This window comes from Xiphias gladius, chromosome 18 (assembly GCF_016859285.1).
Source record: "Xiphias gladius isolate SHS-SW01 ecotype Sanya breed wild chromosome 18, ASM1685928v1, whole genome shotgun sequence".
Lineage (NCBI taxonomy): Eukaryota > Metazoa > Chordata > Actinopteri > Istiophoriformes > Xiphiidae > Xiphias > Xiphias gladius.
In genome coordinates, this window is record NC_053417.1 from 3,347,213 (window position 1) to 3,369,026 (window position 21,814).

General features: G+C 39.3%; 1 protein-coding gene across 3 annotated transcripts in view; it reads left to right on the forward strand.

Moving 5' to 3' along the window:
• The window catches only part of slco4a1 (solute carrier organic anion transporter family, member 4A1), a 35,439-nt gene that overhangs the window by 1,126 nt on the left and 12,499 nt on the right, over positions 1 to 21,814 (forward strand). Inside the window, exons 1-6 of one of the 3 annotated variants that reach the window (XM_040153531.1) lie at positions 11,902 to 12,020; positions 13,738 to 14,903; positions 17,939 to 18,029; positions 18,967 to 19,088; positions 19,379 to 19,490; positions 20,551 to 20,705. In XM_040153531.1, the coding sequence (XP_040009465.1) occupies positions 14,069 to 14,903; positions 17,939 to 18,029; positions 18,967 to 19,088; positions 19,379 to 19,490; positions 20,551 to 20,705 (1,315 nt within the window). In that variant the 5' untranslated portion in view covers positions 11,902 to 12,020; positions 13,738 to 14,068. Of the gene's footprint in view, positions 1 to 11,901; positions 12,021 to 13,737; positions 14,904 to 17,938; positions 18,030 to 18,966; positions 19,089 to 19,378; positions 19,491 to 20,550; positions 20,706 to 21,814 lie in introns of those variants that run through there. The other 2 variants (XM_040153532.1, XM_040153533.1) reach the window with 2 other exon arrangements.

Below are 21,814 nucleotides of genomic sequence, written 5' to 3' on the forward strand. Positions count from 1 at the left end.
GGAAGCCTGACGAGGCTCGATGGGTTCCATGTGATGGAGGACGCTGGCATCACGGAAAGTTCATCGGGGGATTCCCAAATTGTGAAGCTTTTGGCTCTGTGAGCTGCGTTTGAGATGAGTCCGAACTAAGAGAACAACACCGGATCATCAGTCAGAATAGTCCTAGAGCTCGCAGTTACTATTTACTTTCACAGGATTGTTCATCTGTTGGATTTAATGATCTCATCTACTGTGGTATAGCTATGAAGAGGTACATGATATATTAAACCTATACCCTTAAGTTAAAATCCCCTCGAGGCATGTGTTAAGGTTTAAATAATAATTTGAGTGGGTTATGCTTCTCATAATAATAATACTTAATAATAATGAACAATTGTGAAAAAAAATTACATCTACTCCCTCTTTGAAAAATTAATTATCCATTATTATGCGAATATCTTTCATTTCAAAAGTTTAACTGTTGGACACAGTTGACTGTGAAGTCCATTCTAAGTGTACATGCACTGGAGGCTTCCAATTTCCACATCATTCTTGTGTAAGTTATAGACTGGAATGTTTGCACAGTGAAGCTCAAATAGGTCAGAATATATTTTTAACTCGAGGGGGTTTTAAGATTTTCTTGAAATCTGTTCCCATTTTTCATGCTACTAAGGGTCGTTATTTTTTCAGCAACAGCTATCGAATACATGCATTCAGTGAATACTTCTTCACATAGTAGTTCCTCATTGTTAGTGGTGGAGCCTGCCATCCCCTTGCTGGATTCAAATTGCCTACCTGTGCACAAAAGATTCACAGGAAAAAATACGTAATCCAGCTTTACAGTTTTACTGTAATTTAATCTCATTGATATCAGCAAGACTGTTTACTTTTCATTCTCTTAAAACAGTACTTTTCTGTTTTAAGTAACTGCTAACACAAATAGAACATTTTGTACTGCTTCTGCTTCAAATTTAAAGTGTTCAACTGGCCAAACTCTAGGTGGCCATCAAGACCATCAAGAAAAATGAAAATATGTATGTGTTAGTTTTGACCTTCTTCATTTTCTAGATAATTATAAATGTAAATTAACCTGACACCAATTAACATCACCATCATATACATGTGATGTCACTGTTTCTATTGCAGTGTAATTTAATATAGCAATATGTGGGGTATTCTGTGCACATAATTTATTATATTTCCTTTAACTGAATCAGTGACCATGATGTAGGCACACATATTTGTGCACACACACTGAGTGACAACACCACCACCAAATATTAACCGTCTGTCGATATTGAGAGCTGTCACGGCAGTCTATGTGCTCAAGTATGCAGTATCACTGTTAACTGGAAGATAGGAGTTAACTGTGAGCTGTTCCAAGTGAAGTCTTTAGAGTATCATGCATTTCTTTTTTGGCATACTCTTATCTGATAAAGTGGCGAGAGTTGTATTAGCAGGAAGATAAACGTGAAACAAATTGCCGTGAAAGCAATCTGAAAAATCAAACTTGAAAAGTTCATTCTAGAAATTACCATGACAACTGAGCAAACTCCTTCCAATGAGGATGAGCCTGAGATGCAGTTGAAAGCTCTGAAAGTGTTAGTTAGTGGATTTCCAGTTCAGATGTTTTTGTTAAATTCCTGAAACCCTAAATATGTAACTGGTAGAAGACAACCTGGGATCTTTCAAGGGTAGTCATCTTGCCATCTAGTCTACCTGTTAGAGAGGAGTCAAGTCTTGTTAGCTCAGATTGTTGGTGGAAACCATTTATTGACAGTTAAAGGATTCTTAAGATCTTTTGTTTTTTCATTACAACAGAAGTTATTTACCCTTTTCCAAAGGAGTTCCAGTAATTCTGACCTCTAGACCTCAAAAAATAGGTGAGAACTCTATTACGTTCACTATGTAGAAGGGCCACTACTATTACTACTACTAGTAGTAAGCTAGTAGTTTACAATGTTGCTTAGTCTCATAGTTTCTAGGGCAAATTTACATCCTCCATACCACTTATTCATCTTTATTCCATCACTTTTCGTTGCTTCTGCTACATCTATTGAAGCCTTGCTAAGATAATACTAAAATAAGATACGAATATTACCTTCGTAATAATCCAGCTGGCAGGCACAAGTGGAGATGAAGGCCAAGGTTGCCTATCATCTGCCAGTTGTGTGCAGGTGTAAGAATGTGGAAAAAATCTGATACTAACTGGCCAAGTGACTAAGGTCTGACACTAAGTTTCAGTTTGACTGGACCCTGTTTTTTTCTTATTACTCATAACCAGATGCTATAAACTGTTGTTTCATTTTCAGTCTGAAGGAAAACTATATCTACACTTTTGTGATAATTCTGTGTGAATATGCAGGCTTCTATCGAAAAAGTCATTATTTGTATTGGTACTAGTCCTGGTCTTATCATAAAGTTAAGTCAGAGTGTGTCTGTGTCTGTGGGCTGTCAGAGCAGTGACTCAGCATTTATTTTCAAACCATAAGAGACCTATCAGTCCCCTTATCAATGGTTGAGCCTCCTCTTCACTCTGCCATTTCTCAGACCTTACCACAACAAGCCATTACCTGATGCCTTCATCTTCGGAAAAAGCTGTATTATACTACACTGAAGTCAATCAAAGTCTTATGCAGTGCACAATGTAAAATCACAAGGTGAAGAAGACACAGTGATAGCATAGAGTAGATCTAATGCATCTTAATTTGAAGAGATTAACTGACCTAGTTCACAGAAACAGATGGGGCCAGAGCAGGATACCAATGCTCCACATGCAGTTTTGTGCACTGAAATGGCAATTGAGTTTGTTATGGCCTGACTCAGACCATCGCAAATACAGGAAAAACATGCGAGGGATTAACTAAAACAACGGAATTCTATTTAACAGAGATTGATTTTGTTTAAACTTTAACTTCACCCCCAGCTCTGAGCCTAACTCCACCACACCATAATTTTGAAATTTTGTGAGGCAGGAGTTGCTCAGTGACATCCCCAGACCAGAGAAAAATGGAGAGTGACACAGAATCGCAAGGTACATATGCTAGAGGGCTTTTTAGAGGTGCATGTCTTTTCCCCTCCTCCCCTTTTTTCCTCCAGACATTAGTGTGGTGGAGAGCCATGGTGGTCCCAAGCCATATAGACACCCAAAGCCAGCATGTAGTTAAAATAGCACTCTCGTGAAAAATGCCGATTGCAAATGTACAGTTGGGTCCCAAAGACTTAGAACATTTTCCTATAAATGGGAAAGTTGTCTCAGACTTCTTGACCCCACTGTACATAGCCGTAGCTTGCTGTCAAAGGACCTGCTGCCATTTGCAACCATTGCCGAGCCATATGCGGCTCTGAAGGGAAAGATTGCAGATGAGTCTCGATCAGTATGTATTTGAAAATGATCATGGTTTCACAGAATAAATAAGTCCCAACTGGCTGACTCTATGTCAGCATTGGCCTTAAAAGATTCAGGATGATTTAAAACAGTAGATGGCGTGTTGAGCCATTTTTAGACCCATGTCAATTTCAACAGATAAGGCTGGCAGCTGGAGCTATTGCCAGACTAACAAATGAAATGCTAAATTATCTACACAGAAAATCAAAACTCCAACATAACACTAAGTGATGCAAGGGAAGAGGGAACCTCCCAGGTGCCAGGATGGGGCAGGTCTTTTATACCCCATTGGGAGACAGATGCCAGCTGTCAACAAAGGCTCCAGCTCTGTGACTGCTGATGGACACTGCAAGTTTTTGCCCCATTCTGAATTTCAAATTATAAAATAAATGTGAATTCAATTGGATTTTGTTATAAAGAGCTGAAGTCCTGACGTCACATCCAGAATGGCCTCTGTTCCACTAGCTTCTATAACACAATGGAATTTTCCTAGTCAGCATTTGTATTTGTTAACATACAAAAAAACTACACCTCCCAGGAAAATCTGATGCTACTACATCATCTTAATTTAGTTTTCATACATGTCATCTAAATTTTTTTTTTATTTTTTTTTAGCTGTTATCACTGTTATTTCTCGACAACTATATCTCTACAACTCCCCTTAGCTGTAGGCACAGCTCCCCGAAAGACACTGTCTTGTGCTTCGGTGTGAGCCTCAAATTTGCAGATAGCTATTCCCTGTGTGAGTAAGATTGATTCCAAATGGTTAGATACTAGTGAAGCATGTGCAATTTGTTTTCCTGTTGATGGGGGAAAAAATGCTGTTTAAAAACCTCCATCATGAATAACTCCAAATGCATATCTGCTGTCAGTGTAGACAGTAACCTTTTTTCCATCTCCCAAAATACAGACTCTTGTAACGGCAAACAGTTCTGGTGCTTGCGCAGACAGATGTCTTGGCAACCTGTTAGATTGTAAAATGTCCTAAAATGACCAGAGTCATTAGGATACATCACCCGGGGACCATGAATGTCTGTACAAAATTCCATGGCAATGCACCCAGTAGTTGATCAGATATTTTAGTCTCTGCCCATGTCCACACAGATCGTGTGTAGCCCAAAAATTTAGTTCAAACAGTTCTGTTAAAATGACATTGGTCATCTACATAGGGGAATGTGTTCATACGTTTGTCAACTCATGCAGTCTCATAAATTTTGGGCTGCCCATGGGCAGTCAGGACCATCCTAAGAAGATGTATAAATTAGAAATTGTTAAAGGCTCATATCATATCAATAGATATTTAGTACTGCAAATTTCCCAAACCAAATTAAAGTTGATCAAATTACCAAAAACCAGTTGCCATACTGGTGCTTTTGAGGATCTTAAAGCTCTGGGGACCTGGGACAGTTGTGGTTCATAATCCAGGGTCCACAGTCCACTATTTGCTGACATTTTGTGCAGTAATGATTAATTGTAGAGATAATCAACAAATTAATCAATGATAAAAAGTAATTGTTAGTTGTAGCCCCAGATACAAAGTATGCCAATGTTCTTTGATAATTGCTGTAAAGGTTCCTGTTTTCTTTGACAAGTTGGTAGAGGCTCTGTTACATATTGTCAAAGTGCATGGACTCATAAAATGCCTCTGAAGAATACTTATTCAAACCAGGAAATGTTATATATGTCTGGAAAACAGTAGAGAATGATTTACATATAATGCAAATGTACTTTAAGTTGTAGTTCAAGTAGCATTATAATGGAGTCATTTTGTTTTTTATGAAATTGTAAAAACAGAGAGAAGAGGATTAAGAGCAGAGGTAACAATAGAGATGATTCATTGCCAGTGAGGTGAGGGGTAAATGAGCAGTGATGTCTGTTGCCTGTGGGGCTAGTTGGTGTTTGCTCTCTAAGCTGCAGCCAAGCATAAGAGCATTATTGGGTCAGTGCCTACTTTGTCCCATCCCATTAATTCCCCACAGTGACAGTGGGGCCCAGAGGGTTGCGGTGAAAATGAGTAATGAGCATTTTAGTCAAACTGCTTTCAAATAAGATTCAACCCAATTTTACGCTGAAAGAAAGTTAAAATGAAAATAAGCTACAAATTGGCAAGTTTTACGATTAAGAATGCAGTTTTGCAGAGAGGGTGTCTGGTCTCCTTGTTCTCCAGATCCAAACATGAAAGAGGATAAAACAGTGAAGCCAATGCCATGATCGTAACTTTCTGTTTGATAACATAAAACCTGAGAATCCAGCAAAGAAGAAACCTTTTCTGGGTTAAAAATGAACCAAAAAGAAACATGTACAACAGCCCTGCAACAAATCCTAACCTTATAATGTTGACTTTTGTCAGGATTTTGCCAGAAAGATGTTGAATTTATTCTGTAATTTTGTAGGCCTTAGTGGTAATGTTGTACTAGACTGTGTCATACTCTTAACGTAAGTGTTTATAATAGTTTGTACACTACCATTTGAATGCATTTGTAAATAAAAATATTTTGTTGAATCTCTTTGTACACAACACAATCTGAGTAGTAGACAGACGTGTACTGTCAAACAGACTTTAATCCAGACTAAAACTAATCTTCCAAATAATGTGCTGTTCGTTTTAATAACCAGTAGATGTCGCAAATAGACCGTTTAGCTGCACGGACCCATTCAACATGACAAGACCTGACCAAGACCTGGCATGGATAGCATGTTTAACACTCAAAATTAAACAAACTTGTTTTAAGCAAAAGGTTTTGCTGCCAACTATTCAGTGAGGCTAACCCCCCATCTGCAAACAGTTTAGCAATGACCCAATGCTAATACATAACGTTACACTTCTTTAGTAGTTGGCTTAATAAATTAATGTAATGTTATTTAACTCAAATTTACCTCAGTTCCTGTATGGTGTGCCTTGAGGTGAGTTAAGAAATTTTTTATTTTATTTTTTTTTTTAATGTCTTGATAACTGTCTACATCTACAGATGAAAATTTAAATTTGGCCAGTTGTTGGGTTTATGATCCAAGACCTGAAGAACTAATGCCATTATTATCAGCGTCGTGCTCACATGTTAAACAAAGATGGTGAAAATGGTAAACATTATAATTGTTAAATATCAGCATGTTAGCGTTGTCATTGTGAGCATTTTAGAATGCTGTCATGACGTTTTAGCTCAAAGCATTTCTGTGTAAACTCTTAGTCTTGTTTAAACATGAAAATGCAAGTAATATTTGGTTATTATTATTTTTTGACATTAATAATTGAAAATAAATACACACAATGTTAGAATTGATATTTTTTCTTTTGGTATGGTATATGTGTTACCAGAGGATGTCTTGTTAAATTTTTTTAGGTTTGATATGCAATACTGATAGCTATTATAAAAAAAAGAAGTCATCCCCCCTCCACGACCATCTACTTTATAGAAAATTTTGGGGCATATTCCAGCCAGCAATCACTGTGACTTCTGGAATGAAAGCTCTGATGCAGATTAAACAAAGCCATGAGCAGCATTGTAAATTTAGTCTGTCAAACCCAGTGAAATGAAAGATATAAGATCTGAGGATCTAAGGAAGTTATGCTGCAGTGTGACAGACCTACTGGCTAAAGCACACTATGTTGCCATATAAACATGCAGTGTAAAACACTTTACAGTGTTTATATAATGTATACACCAGATGGATATACTGTCAAGTAAAGCTTATTTTACCTTTGTGTAAAGAAAGCCACTTCAAACAAGTCAGAAAATGCGTATGTTCAATTTACTGCAGTTAAGTAAAATTAGAACCTTTTCGCACAGCTTCCCCCTTATTACAGTAAACATATTATAAACAAACCTACAGCAAACAATGGTACAACTTATGGTATCCCATAAGAAAATGATTTCAGTATATAGTTGTAAAGTAATCAATACAAAGAGGGAAGACAAAGAAAAACAGAAAGAAAGACGGAGCAGTGGACATAAGGAGCATGAGGCAGACAGACGTTAAGCTCGAGTTTAGGTGTCTCTTTTCTGGTTTGAGCGAGGTCAATTGCTTCACTGACTGAGACGAGCTGCATGCAGTAGCAGACTGACACCCAGCTAGTGAGGATCAGTTTGTTAGTCTGGTTGACATGATTTCCATTCTGTCACTATTTCTGCCTGCTTCAGTCAATTTTTAAAAGTGGTACTACTTCTGCGTTTGTCAGAGGTCACTATACCTCCATAAATTGCAAATAACATGTAACTCCATTTGCTCCACTCCTTGTTACTCCAAGGCTGTGTCCGAAACCACTCCCTAACCACGCCCCTCCATATTTACTATACAGTGCACTATTTACTGTCATTAAATTTGAGCTTCTGAAATCTGAGTGTGAAATTTATTCACAAAATAGTACCCTCAAACAGTCCCTATCAATGTTATAAATCCCACCAAGCAATGCATAGCATTTTGTAGATGTGAGAGGCTATAAAGATGGAAACATGACTTTGAAGCAGATGTTGGTAGATATTATGGACATTGACTAGATTAATTTACGATGATGAAAGCACCCACACATGAGGGCTCCTAGGTGGCCCCCAAACCGTTAACTAATATCAATTAAGTGTCTGCCAGTATCCGCCTCTCCCAGTAATCAAACATCTCTGTACACCTGTACTTGCAAAATGAGCCACAAATCAACTTTTACAAATCCAGTATGAGATAAATAAAGCTGACTGTATGATCCTGCTGTCTACAGTCGGAGAGTAAGAGCTCTTAGGCTGGTATCAAGACTGTGATTATCTTCTCTCTACTACAACAATGGTCAGAATTTTGTTACATTAGCCTCAAAACATGCTCAGGGTCAGTGAGGCCAAATGCACAATGGCACTGTAGCTTAATTTAGGGATGTATGCCTTTCAAATTTGAGGTTCAAAGAGCTAGCTCCTAGAATAACATCAGTACAAACAGGGCTACTTGTTCTCACAGCTGACTCATTGAATCGCAGCTCCACTCCACTCTCACTATCTGTCCTGTACAGTTTTACTAGATGGATACTCAGCTACAGTAAACACTGATTTTCTTCCAGTAAAAAGAGATTTCATTCCATTGTAGTGACACCTCATACCAGTGTGTACAAATAACGGTATCTTTGAGTAAGATTGACAGTTTGAGCCTTCATCTAAGTCTGTTGTTTCTTAAATTTGTAATAACCACACAAGAGACTTCCTCTTGATACTTCAAAAGCCTTTGTGTACTAGAGAAGAGGAAAGACTCCCCAGTCCAAGGCAAATAAGTTTCTGCTGTGAACATAAAAGGCCCGGTAGGTAGGGTAAAGCCCATTGCTTATTAATATTTCAGTCCCTGACTCTGATCTCACTTTGAACAGACATTAAAAGGGGAGATATAGAATCAGATAGCAATGAAATAAGAAAGAAATAACCCGGGTGAGAACTTTTCCATGTCTGGAGTTCTTTGATTCATAAGCAGTTATGGACAAAAAAACAAACAGTAGGACAGGAGGGTATTACCTCCCCATAGTGTATTGTTAACAAAGTGCCCTGGTTCAACTTTCAAGACACTCCCACCTCTGGTCATATCATCATCGCCTGATCATGATCTACTTAGTGTCCCCTACCCTGCCTCTCATGATAGCTTATTAAACATAGTCACAATGTCTCACCTCAAAAATTCCTCTAACTCTATATAGAAGAATTCGACCACAACGCAGGCCACCAGGAAGGGGAAATGAGGTCTTGACTTCATTTGCGCATCCATCCACCTGTAAATTAAACATAAAAACCTTTTAACTGGATTTTATGCCCTGGCTTCCCTCCCAAGCATTATTATCCATACTTATCATGAATATTTAGCTGAGGAGACAGCAGCTCACAGAAACACAGCTTTGCTTGTCAGGACCTTGAGGTATTCTGTACTCTGTGATGTTCATGCAGAGTTAAGAGCTATGGCGGCTTGCCACCAGTTATTTTACACACTATTCTTTAGATTCAGTGCTCAAAATTGCAGCTATTATTTGAATGAAAAGCACAGTGGCAGTGAGTGAGAATTTCATTATTTGCATATGAACATACAGATGGGTGACAAATACGAGTGGAGAAACGGGATGACAATGCTCCCCTCCAGTAGGGCAGGAGGGGCCACTGAATGGTTTGATGAGAACGAAAATGATGTGAATCCCATGCGTTGGCCTTTGCAGTCACCAGATCTCAGCCCAATTGAACACCTGTGTGAGATTTTGGACCGATGTGTTAGACAGAGCTCTCCACCACCATCATCAAAACACCAAATGAGGGAATATCTTTTGGAAGAATGGTGATCCATCCTTCCTGTGGAGTTCCGGTGACTTGGAGAATCTATGCCAAGGTGCATTGCAGCTGTTCAGGCGGCTCGTGGTGGCTCAACAACTTAGTAAGACGCTTTGTGTTGGTTTTTTCTTCCCGTCTGTACATTTTCAGTAATAAATAATAGTAATAAAAAGTAATAAAAGCTTATGTAAGAGGTGTGGTAGTTTTTGGCAGAAAAACCACCACCTTCTAACAACATTAGAAGTTTATTTTATGCTAATGTGTTAGCAAACAGTTAGCTACATATAGCTGTATTCAGCAGTCATGAAGCAAGAAGTCATTAACATTCATTCATAGCATTATTCATTTGGGGTCATCACCAGTACCTGACAAATTTAAGCCCATGTTCACTCTCCTTTTTGCTCTGTTTCGGTCTCGATCGTCAGAGAAAAATGTCTTCAGCTTGGTGGATGTAAAACCAATTCATATTAGTTTCTAACCATGTAGTTGCTATCTGTCGTTAAGTGGTGGGTAGGTAGAGTACAGTAAGTTGAGCAGAGTTGGTTTTGTTGGAAATAGCTGCTCATCCTCAACCATCAATATATTACACTACTGCATAGTAATGAGTAACAACAATGTGCTTATGTTTTCCCATAATAAGCTGTGTAAGAGATTACAATTTGAAATTTAAGAATTGCAGTGCAGTTACTAATCTCTGAACTCAAACATTCTGTTCGGTTTTTTGGGGAGCTGGGTCTTCGCTGTTTTGCAGGGAGTTTGATGGAAGTTTGGTAACAATTTGGACTCTTGGCTTCTAACAAAAGAGCAGACCTGCCCCTCGGGTTAACATCAAATCTGTCCTATTTACATTTTGTGTGTTCTTAGCCAGCTTGTTAGCTACTGATTAGCCAAATGTTACATTTCGGAGTCATCTGTGTTTTGCTCCAAGTTGGAGACTGTTTGTGTGAGCTGTGTGGCTTCATTGTGAGGACAGGACCTCCAGAGTGCCAGGTAGTACTTGGCTTAAGCTAAAAGCGGATGGTCAGTAAATACCTCTTAACCTAAGACTGGCTGTTTATTAAATCACAATGTCCCACTTTCTGCCTCCATGCATGTTAAATACAGATGATGTGACATGTGGGTGTGGAGGATTTTGAGTTGTTTGAAGGCACCCTTGACAGAGTTGTGAATAACAAAAGTAATGTAAAATATAATGTAAATAATTAATGTTGTTTCCAAAAACCTTGCCTGATACTGTTAATAGTAATGTTGGGGCCACAAAGCCAAGATAGTGACCTAAAAAGGGTGAAAACGTTCTGTGAAGTTAGACATTTGTGTGATATTATTCTACACAGTGAGCTATGCCACTAGATATAATGTTAATATCAAAACAGCCAATTAATGCAGATCTAAAAGTGGATTGATAAACCAGACGGAAGCCCTGTTTGAGCACTTAAACTGAAAATAGTGAATGGTCACCACTGGATGTCTGCAGAGGCCTCTTTCAGGAAGTTTTCAGAGCCCTCATACATTCAGGAGCACCTGAAACTTACAGTTAGATTAATGTAGTGATCAAGAGTTCCACAGCAGACTGATACAAATGACAGATTTATCTTTTTTTAAAATCAAGTTTGAACGAATGCAAACTAACATGTAATCCACTAGAATGGCATGTACGGTCCTAGAAGACGTGTTCATGGTGCTTTCGTTGCCTCACGCACGTGACAAACTAATGTTACTGTGTTTTACAAAGGCAGCAAACAGCCGAACCTGTATCTATGATTTGTCCATCTATGATGTTCAATCCCAAATGTCTCCACACATTGCCTCTCATATGGTTTTGTCTCCATTTTCTGTTCACCATGGCTCATTAGTTTTCCCCATTTTGCGTTAGCAAAGAGAAGAACAATAGCCTAGTGTAATAAGGAAACAGGGCATGCAACTCAACCAGATTATTACCAGATCAAATGTTTATTTTTCCCCCCACATTTAAACATTAGGTTGAATATAAAGTGGCAGCGAAAATAAAAATTGCTATTGCTATCGAACTTTGTTGTTTGCAAGCGTGGAAAGACGAAAGCACAAGTGATGGGAAAATACAGTTCACCTCCAGTGGGAGGCAGCAAAGCTCCAGTATCAGTGAACAGTTATTTCTCAGGTGGATTACGGGGGCAGCCTGCAGGACTCCAATGAGGGGGCGTGTGAATGTACTGACGTGCTGCCACAGCACTAGATTATAAGAGGCTTTGAGAGACGGACTTAGGACCTACCATGGATATCCCTTTCTGGCTCTCCATCTTTATTTTACACTGTCTTTCTTACACCGTATCTGTCTAATTTCTTCATTTATCAGCACTCTTTGATTTCACCAGAACTGTTGATTATCATAAGCGGGAATGGAGGTAGGAGGCTAAATATAGTTTATTTCTAATTTTATTTATTTTTTAATATGTTTACAGCTTTGTGTTCATGATAAAGTTGAATTTTTAGGGGCAATAATATTATATTAACTGGAGTTGCCAATTAATATCATTTTATTTCCAAAGCCTGAATGCTTCTGTGAATGAGTTTGCTGTATGTAATTAAAGTAAAATCTACTGTTGTATACAGAAAAGCTTGGAAAATGTTATTTTTGGAGAGAGAAAATTAGTTCTCATCAGTGAAGTGTAATAAAGTGCTACTTTGGAAGCACTGATTTTTACACATTGTGGATGCACAAATGTAGGCTGGTGTAACCTAATTTTGTAAAGGTGTCCCTCAGTTTACATCGTGTATTGGGTTTATAATATCAAGTATAAAGTTTCTTTGTGTAATGTCTGTTTTAAGAAATTTCAAAAGTTATAGAAAGTTATAGTTTGAATCCTTTCTCTTCACTTTGAAAATGAAATATTTCTGTATAGCGGCAGGTATCCAGTTGCATCACATGCTGAGCTGCTGCACTTTAGTGTGAATTCATTTTATGAGGAAATTAGTCAATGAGGGACTTTTTCAATGTCTTCTTTAAATCATTGATATTGTTACAGCTCATTATGCACAGTCATGTACTTATATGAAATGTTAAGGTCAGGTTGTGCGAGGCAAACATTTACACAAACAGGATTCTTATTAAAGTATAACAGAGGTCTTCTGTTCTCACACACACACACACACACACACACACACACACACACACACACACACACACACACACACACAAACACGCAAACACTGCTCTACTTACCGTAAGCAGATGGCTACAGAATATACAATAAATAATGTCTACTTTATTTAGCATTTACCTGAATCAGTTTGTAAATTTAACTGTGCATGAATGTTATTTTAACTAGTGAACTACAAAAATGAACCTTATGGATAATGTTCACCACACTTTAAGGTGCAATAATAAGTAAAATATGCATATATAAAAGGTTTTTAGTGAATTACGTGTGTTGGAGTAGAAATGTGGATATTATGTCGCAAGCTGACAAATTAAATTTTGTTATACAACAGCTAGATCTGCATATTGTTTTTATGGTTGTTTTAATGAAAGCTGTGATCTGTATTTGTGCTTGCTGGAGCAGAGATTGCTTGTTATGCTTCATTACCCGTGTGTTATTTGAGGTTTTATAGGTAGTGTATTTCAGCCCGTGCGTTTATGTGCAACTTCTGATACTAATTTCTTTGTAGATTCTGTTGTGTAATTAGAAAGGCTTGAATTGATGGAGTCCCAGCACGCTGTATGAACCTCAAATCCATTCTCCCAGCTCCACTGTGATGTTGCACACACAAGACAGCAGGACTGATTTCATATCTATGTTCATGTGTATGTCTGTTTTCCTGCCCTGGAATCCGCATGTGGCAAAAACACAATATTAGGCAGCAGCCAAGGTAACAGCAGGCCACAATGTCAGTTGTCTAGACATAAAAATTATGTTTTGTTGTCTTTAATTTGAGGATAACATTGTTCTCAAGAAGGTGGGAATTCAATTTTGAGCTAGAGATGTGTTTTCTCAGCTGTCTCACTGAGTCATCCATTCAGATTTATATGCATAATTCATTCATACAACTGCTAAAAGCTTTAGTGCCTTATTTGAAGGGATTGATCCATTTATTTATTCTCTCTGTCTTTGCTCTTTATAGGGTGCCATTTTTCCACGTCAGTATGAAGCAGTTTTTTCCACCTGTACAACTTTGTAGAGATAGATAAACGGAAGCACCCGAAGAGCCTTTCAAAATATTCAGCACTGTGGACACATGGAGTACACAATACAAGCCAAGAATAGATCATTTCAGAGACAAGCCTGACAGATCCCTGACCACAACAAATTCACCTTGAGCCTCAGCTGATTCACATTTACTTTTTTCTACATTGTGGTTGTAAACATATCACTTTGTCTCCTCAGTTCAAAGACGTCCCACATTTATCCTCCTTCTTTGCCACAGGACCCTGACAGTGCCCCTCAGAGGGGCAATGCCAGTTTTGCTTAATGCCGACACCTCCTTCAGCTCCAAGCAGGAGCTCCTGGACCTACAGGAGTGCCCTCTCAGTGGGGGTCCCTCTCTGGACACTCCCAGTCCTGTGGACTCCCAGACAGGCAGCCCTATAGGCTCAGGCCCCAGAAGCCCCAGCAGCCCCGGAACTGATGGCCCTGTTCGGCCCCACATTTTCACTGGGGCGTCCACGCTCCCTGGGCAGCTGTATGGGGTGGAAACAAGACCCACCATGGGATTAAAGTTGATCTCCACTGACTTGGATCAGCTATGCGGCTGGGGGGCTCTCAGGCCGAAAGGTATTCAAGTTTTCAACACCCCTCGTTGGGTGCTGTTCTTCCTTTGTGTGGCCTCTTTTCTCCAGGGGATGATAATCAATGGCTTCATTAACACGGTGGTCACCTCCATTGAGAGGCGATTTGACCTGCGCAGCTACCAGGCCGGCCTCATCGCCAGTTCTTACGACATCGCTGCCTGCGTCTGCCTGGCCTTCGTCAGTTACTTTGGTGGGACGGGGCACAAGCCTCGCTGGCTGGGATGGGGGGTGCTGATCATGGCACTGGGTTCCCTGGTGTTTGCCTTGCCTCACTTCACCACACCCCCCTACCAGGTCAGTCTGCCTCAGCAAACAGGAATGTGTTCTGCCAACCGTACCAGCCCGTGCTGGGACAAGGAGGGCGGGGGATTGTCCAGCTATCGTTTTGTATTTATGCTGGGCCAGTTTCTCCATGGTGTGGGAGCTACGCCTCTGTACACGTTAGGGGTCACATATCTGGATGAGAACGTCAAGTCCAACTATGCACCTGTTTATATAGGTGAGTCACATCAGTAATTCATTTAGTACAGCATGTTTCTTTCCACTTTTTTCTTTGCCTTTGTGTATATGTGTGTGTGTTTTGTACATTTGCATATTAATTGCTATATTTCTTTCTGCCATAAAATGTAAAATGCAGATGCCAGTTTAGTTGTTTAAAAAAAAAAGAAATAGCAATTTGAAAGAATGTGATTTTCAAATTACAAGAGCTGTGATAATTATAACATACATATGTCTTATAAGCTGTTGCAAGTGAAAAGTTTTACTTGTTGATAAAATTACAAATGTCTCAGCAGATTTATTCGGCTGTAGTTATAACAACAGTAAAGGAACTCCTGGCTGTCTGGTTAATATGTTCTCTGCATGCCAGTTTCTAAACTATTTATGCCCGGCCATTTTATTTTTATAATTTTAAAATTTGAAATATTAAGCAGGAGCAATCTACAGAGTGGTTGGTCTTGCTTTAGATAAATCTAGGTCATTGGTTCCTAACCTTTTTAGGAGTGCAGCCCCTTTCTGAGGATGGAAATCGGCATTATCTGCTATAATTATTGGCTTAAAATCCATTAGTGGGAAAAAAAAAATGGATTTTCTTACTTACCAGCCAATAATATATCGGCCACCATTATATTGTGCAGCCCTACTTTTATTTCATATTCATGTACTTTAGCAACCTTCCTGCAACCCCCCCTTACGACCCCCTTTGAACCACCGGAGGGTCGCGACCTCTGGTCAAGGACGACAGATCTATTTTATCGCCTCATGTCAATTTCAAACAGGTAGCTAGCAGGAAGCTCTTGAGTTGTCATGTGACAGAGACAGCAGATAAACAGACTTGTCTGAATCTCCCAGTTAAATTTTCCATATGATATTGTTGTTCAAGCTTATCACCTCAAAATCTCTGAAACAGGACCCACAGATTCAGATGCTATCATTAACATTATCTTAAGTCGCTAAAGTGCGGAGCTGTCAAGAAAATCTTTAGGGATTGTCAGTCAGATATCACACACCGGCAAAACACTATTGCAGTATAGGTTAGTTATATTCTGTCATAATGCAATTAACATAAACACTACTTCAAAGACAGCAATATGTCAATATAAGCAAACCTGGGTAATTACTGTATGTAGCTGTTTTCAATAAATATTACACCACTTTTGAATGTCATGATTATATGTTAATATTAAGGGTGTACCACAAATGTAATATCTTAGCAAATGTAAGGTTAACTAGTCAATTTTTCTAAATAAAAACTAGCAGTTTAGCAGTTTATTTAGAATTTGACTCTTTTGACTGGTTTGAACCCTGGGCAGGCCTCAACAACAAGCAAATGTATTGTGTTATCTGAAGCTATGCATATAAAAAAAGTTTTTTTGTGACTGTCCTTGGTACAAATGTTGTTTAAAACTATGTAAACCACAACGACAAGCCTGGAAATTATTTTATAAAAATAATAATTATATTTGATGCATATCAGTCAGATTTGATTACTGAATTAGTTTACTGATTACTTAATTAATTATCTGATTACTTTTGGGATTTATAAAGTGTCAGAAAATAGTGAAAAATGTTTATCACAGTTTGCTAGAGTCCAAGGTGATGTCATCAAATGTCTTGATTCGTCCTACCAACATTCCTAAACCTAAAGATATTGTGTTTACTGTCATTAGGAAGTATTCGCATGTGAGAAGCTGGAACCAGTAAGTGTTCGCTACGTTTGTTTAGAAAGATGACTTGAACATTTAATAAGTTAATTAATTAATTGTTGTCCAATCTTCTGGTGATCGACTAATCGATTGACTAGGCAGAAAAAAATCTAATTAGATATTTTTTTCCAATTGTTCAGCCCTCCATAGACCTCATATGGCTTTTGCTAAACTACTAAACTCTCTTATTGACCATTTGGGCGAACGGATTTGACAATATTACCTCACTGCTTACCATTCTCAGCACACTGCTGAGACATGAACAACTGGTTTAGGTCATACAGTAAGAGAGGAGGGTTGTCAGAGTCTCAGCTCATATTGGCAGTTGGGTAATGAAGAGGAGGCACTGATTTTTCTCTCTGAATGATGATTGTTGCTTGTGCTTTGATTGCATTGAATAATGAGAATATATATGCAAATAACAGGCCTTGAAAAAACCTCTAACTGCATCTTTTAATAATTGCATGTAAACAGATCTGCTGTTTGCATGCATAGGAATGAAGGTTTCTGTTTGAGCATCAACATCACCCCCTACTTGTTTTCTCACCAGCTGCCTGCTACGTTGCATCGCACTCCTTCCCTCTTGCTTTTATTGTTTCTAAGTTTAATGCCTTAAAGTGTTTTATATTGTGAATTGACTGAATGTGTGCAACTGCTGACAACTGTGGCACTTTCCCTCTAGGATCAGATAAAGTACTTATGTGTCTCCCTAATGACACTATGACTCCAATTAGCAACAACCATCCCGAATAAAGTCACAGAATTGTTGTTGTTACTTCTAAGAGCGAGCTTATTAGGGAGATGTAACCTAATGGGCCATCTGTGTGCTCTTATACATGCAGGAAAATGCTGCTGACTCCCTCTTTAACTGTCACCAACGGATCGTCTATGATATGCATTATTGTAGTGCCATCCCCAGAGAAAAAGTGATGGAGCTGTAATTTTGACCCTCTTAGACTCCTGTCACCACCCATCTTCGCACCACACAGAATTCACTTTGAACATCTGTAGAACAAAACATGCCAAATTTGTGCATTGGCCCCTTTGGCCATTTCAAATAGGAGCAGGGTACAGTGTAACACAAGGAAATGTTCTCACCAAAACACACATGCACACAGTTTCTCACTTAAAGTTTCTTTTTTCTCATGAAACCTGAACTTTGTAGATACAGAGCCTGGTAAAGAACAATGGGGCCTTTTTAACCTGTAGGACAGGAAGAGGTATGTAGGAAACAGGAAGAAGACAGGCACTGACACACCCGTGGCCTGTCTCTGTGGTCTCTCTCTCTCTCTCTCTCTCTCTCTCTCTCTCTCTCTCTCTCTCCCCCCAGGGATCTTCTACACCGCAGCCATTGTGGGTCCGGCAGCAGGCTACCTGCTGGGGGGATATTTCCTCAACATCTACACCGAGATCCATCTAACGTGAGTCTGCTGCTAGAACAAACTAGAGTGTAATAAAATGGAACAGACTAGTGTGTACTAGGAGAGACTAGTAGATAGATGGTGCACCACATTTACTCCCTGGCCTTTTTATTTGAGTGTCCGAAGTGTCAGAGTGTTTGAATTGGATATCGTGCACTCCGTCAGTAATGATGCAAAACGATGATCTCCAAAATCTCAATTTCCTGCTCACTATTGAGCAAACTATTAAGTGTCCTTTATATTCTGTAGGGCAGAGGTCTTCGTGGGTCCAATTTTGCGAACCCGCACTTTTCTCATACCCGCAAGGCTCAGTTCTGGAACCAACCCCTTACCCACAGATTGAATCCAATCTGGTCTTGACCCGACCATTCACTTAGGTCCCGGCCTGTACCCATAATGTTAATTAAGCACATAGGCTACTCATTCACTCACTTTAACACTCAACCGAATTGTATTTAAGCAGGGCTATCATGATGGCTGGTCTGAGGTTATCTGCCATTTTGGCATGATGTACTTTCCCGTTCAGATATGCCTTAAACACTCGCTCAGTCAGTCCTTACTTGATGCAATGCAAATTGACATAGAGATAACCGAATTTTTGGTAATCATCTGTCCACATATCCAAAGTGACTCCCAGTTGCTATCACTTAGCTGCATTGTCAGTTCTGGAATCATGATGAATTGAGGGGTGAGAGGTGCCTTTATTTCCATTTCTGTTTTCTGTTTTATTATTTTTCATTTTCACATTTATTTCACACACTGCCTGATAGCTTTTAGTTAATTTTTACCCATGACCCTACCTGTGATTTAATATAAGTATATTTTTTAACCCATTAAACATCATTTTTGCGAGTTGCCATAGCGGGACTCTGCTGTAGGTAGTAATGAATCAGTGAGGCGGGAGTGATTTGAACAATGTTTGTGTGTGCTGTCACAGGACAGAGATGACTCCAGAGAACCCTCTGTGGGTCGGGGCTTGGTGGATTGGCTTCCTTGCGGGAGGAGCAGCAGCTCTACTGGTAGCATTCCCCATCTTGGGCTACCCACGACAGCTACCGGGTACCGCTCCTTGCCATTGTGCAAACACACACAAACACACACACACACTCACACACTCACACACACACACACACACACACACACACACACACACACACACACACACACACACACACACACACACACACTCTCTCTCTCTCTCAATTGTACAAAACAAGAATGAAGTAAATAAGCTAAAGAGCAGTCATATTTTCATTTTTATATTAAACAGAGGTACAGAGGTACAAAAATGTTCAGTCTCACCTTGTCACTCACAGTCTCACTTACTCTTCCTCTGTCTCCTCCTGTAGGCTCTCAGGAGTATGTGGCCATGCGGGTGTCTGAAGCCCACCAGCTTAAGGACGGGAGCCACACCACAGCGTCAGACCCTCAGTTTGGCAAATCAGTGAAAGACATGCCAAGGTAGTGCACTTACTTCCATAACAGGAGGACAGGAGAGGAGCTGTTTTGGATATGTGTTGCCTTCAGATGGGGTCGTGTTTAGCAGCGGTGTTCTAACCACTTAAGCACTGGAGCGCCATGCTTAGCGAACCAAATCAATTTTTACCTACCCAATTAAAGAAAACTGCCCAATCTGGCAATACCGCAGCAGAAGTTCATACTATAATTGCTATAGTTACTTATATCCTTCTGTGCTCTTAACTTTTTTTTTAATGCTAATGTTAAGAGTGTTTCACCTTTCCCCCCCCTGTTGATGGTCTGGGACAGACTTTCATTCCTGTCATTTTTTCTAGTCCATTGACCTTGTTACTGCTAGTAGCTGTCATTTCTCATGGAAAATCATGTTAGCCGGCTAGAGCCAACAGATGTCTATCAATTTGAGATGTGAAGTAAAAGGTTTTTGGAAATGTGAGGATGAGTGCAGCATACAAATTCACCTGTAACAAGTAACAGTAGTAGTAACCAGCTTCCAACAAGCTGCTCCATTTCTAAATGCAGAAAAATGGTTATATATAAGCTACCATGACATTGTGATGTGTTTTCTACCTCCCTGCTGTGTGTGCAACCTCGACTGTGTGTAAACTGGAACCCTGTATTGTGAATGAATTAGATATGCAGGCAGACAACATATATAGTACATTGCTCTTTACTGATAACTAACAATCTTTCCATTAACAGACTCAAATAGAAAGGAAACTAATGTCACATTCTCAGACAAAAACTCCACGCAGACAGGCATGTCAGTGTCAGTGACAACAGTTTACAACTGTGTTTACTATGAACTCAGCAACAACAATGTGATGTCATCTCTGTAGCACAGGGGATTACAGCAGCAGAGTAAGGCGATAATCATTATGTAACAAGCTAAATCTCTGGATCAAGTGCAGTGTTTATCTGTACTGTATTAGAAACGTCTCCAGGCTGTTGAGATTAGAGTGGACTGATTTAATTAAAAAGGAAGCAAAAGTTTATCAGTTAGGTACACACTGCTGCCCCTTATTCTTTCTGTCTCTCTCTCCAGATCTGTGCTGCTCCTCTTAAAGAATCCCACTTTCCTGTTCCTGTGCTTGGCTGGAGCTACTGAGGCCACCCTCATCGCTGGCATGTCCACCTTTGGTCCAAAGTTCTTGGAGTCACAGTTCAGTCTCAGTGCATCAGAGGCTGCTACATGGTTTGGTAAGAGACTTATAAAGACTTAAAATTATACAACACAGTCCATAGCCAACCCAAACAGTTGGTCAATTGAATTTCAAATGAAAATCACGGCTTCAAACTGTTGGAGATTTTGGAGATGTCAAAGATGTATAATTTAACACTTTTGTACCTAATTTCCAGAAACAATGAGGCACTTTTCTGTGATTTTTGATCATTTATCATTTAATACGCCTGACTTCCACGAATACTTTTAAGCAATTTTTTAAAAAGAAACAGTTGTTGCATTCGGCTGTAAGTTTTTGGGTGGGTTTTTATTTGTTTGTTTGTTCGTTTGTTTATTTGTTTGTTTTAAATCCAGAGTCCACCAGTTGTGTCTTATGCAATTCCTTATCAAACATGTACTTCAACTGAATTTACTAAATGTCATTCTTTTTTTTAATTTTTGATTTTTAATTTTTTCAAGTTTCTGGCTGGACAGTAACAGAGAGGCCAGCCCTAGAAATGTGAATATCCATGACTGGCTGACCGACTGAGTGTGAGATAAAGTTACACAATTGGTCGTTGCATACAGTTTCTATTACATCATCAGGGGGGCGTTTACAGGCAGATTTGCCAATTTAGGGCCTTTGTCACCAGATTTACTGACTTTTCACACCCCTTTTAGGGAATCTTCTTCACAAAAGCACCTAGTGCCAAATCTAGCGACTTTTGGGACACACCGTAGCTACTTTCCATAGAAAAGAGTCGCCAGTATTGCCCAGCGAGGTCAAGGTTGAGCTTTCCCTCCACAGGCTAATCTCTCTATGCGTCTCATTCAATTGACCACACGGCAGCTGACATAGATGTGAAGCGCTTTAACTTTCTATCTCAGTGATCATGAATATAGCTGAAATTCCAGCACATCTGTTGTCTTTAATTTATGTATATGGTAATTTTGTTAGGCAACATTGTGGTTATAAATTCAGCAGAGCAGAGCAGCAGCTTGGAAATGGCTTGGAATTGACTGCTGGTTAACATGTGGTCTTAATGGGCCTCATTTTAGTCACTATTTGTTCTTGTTCTGTTGTCTGACAACAGAACCAGAAAAACATGTAAGTGAGAACAGCTTTATTGGGAATTCAGCTGAATTA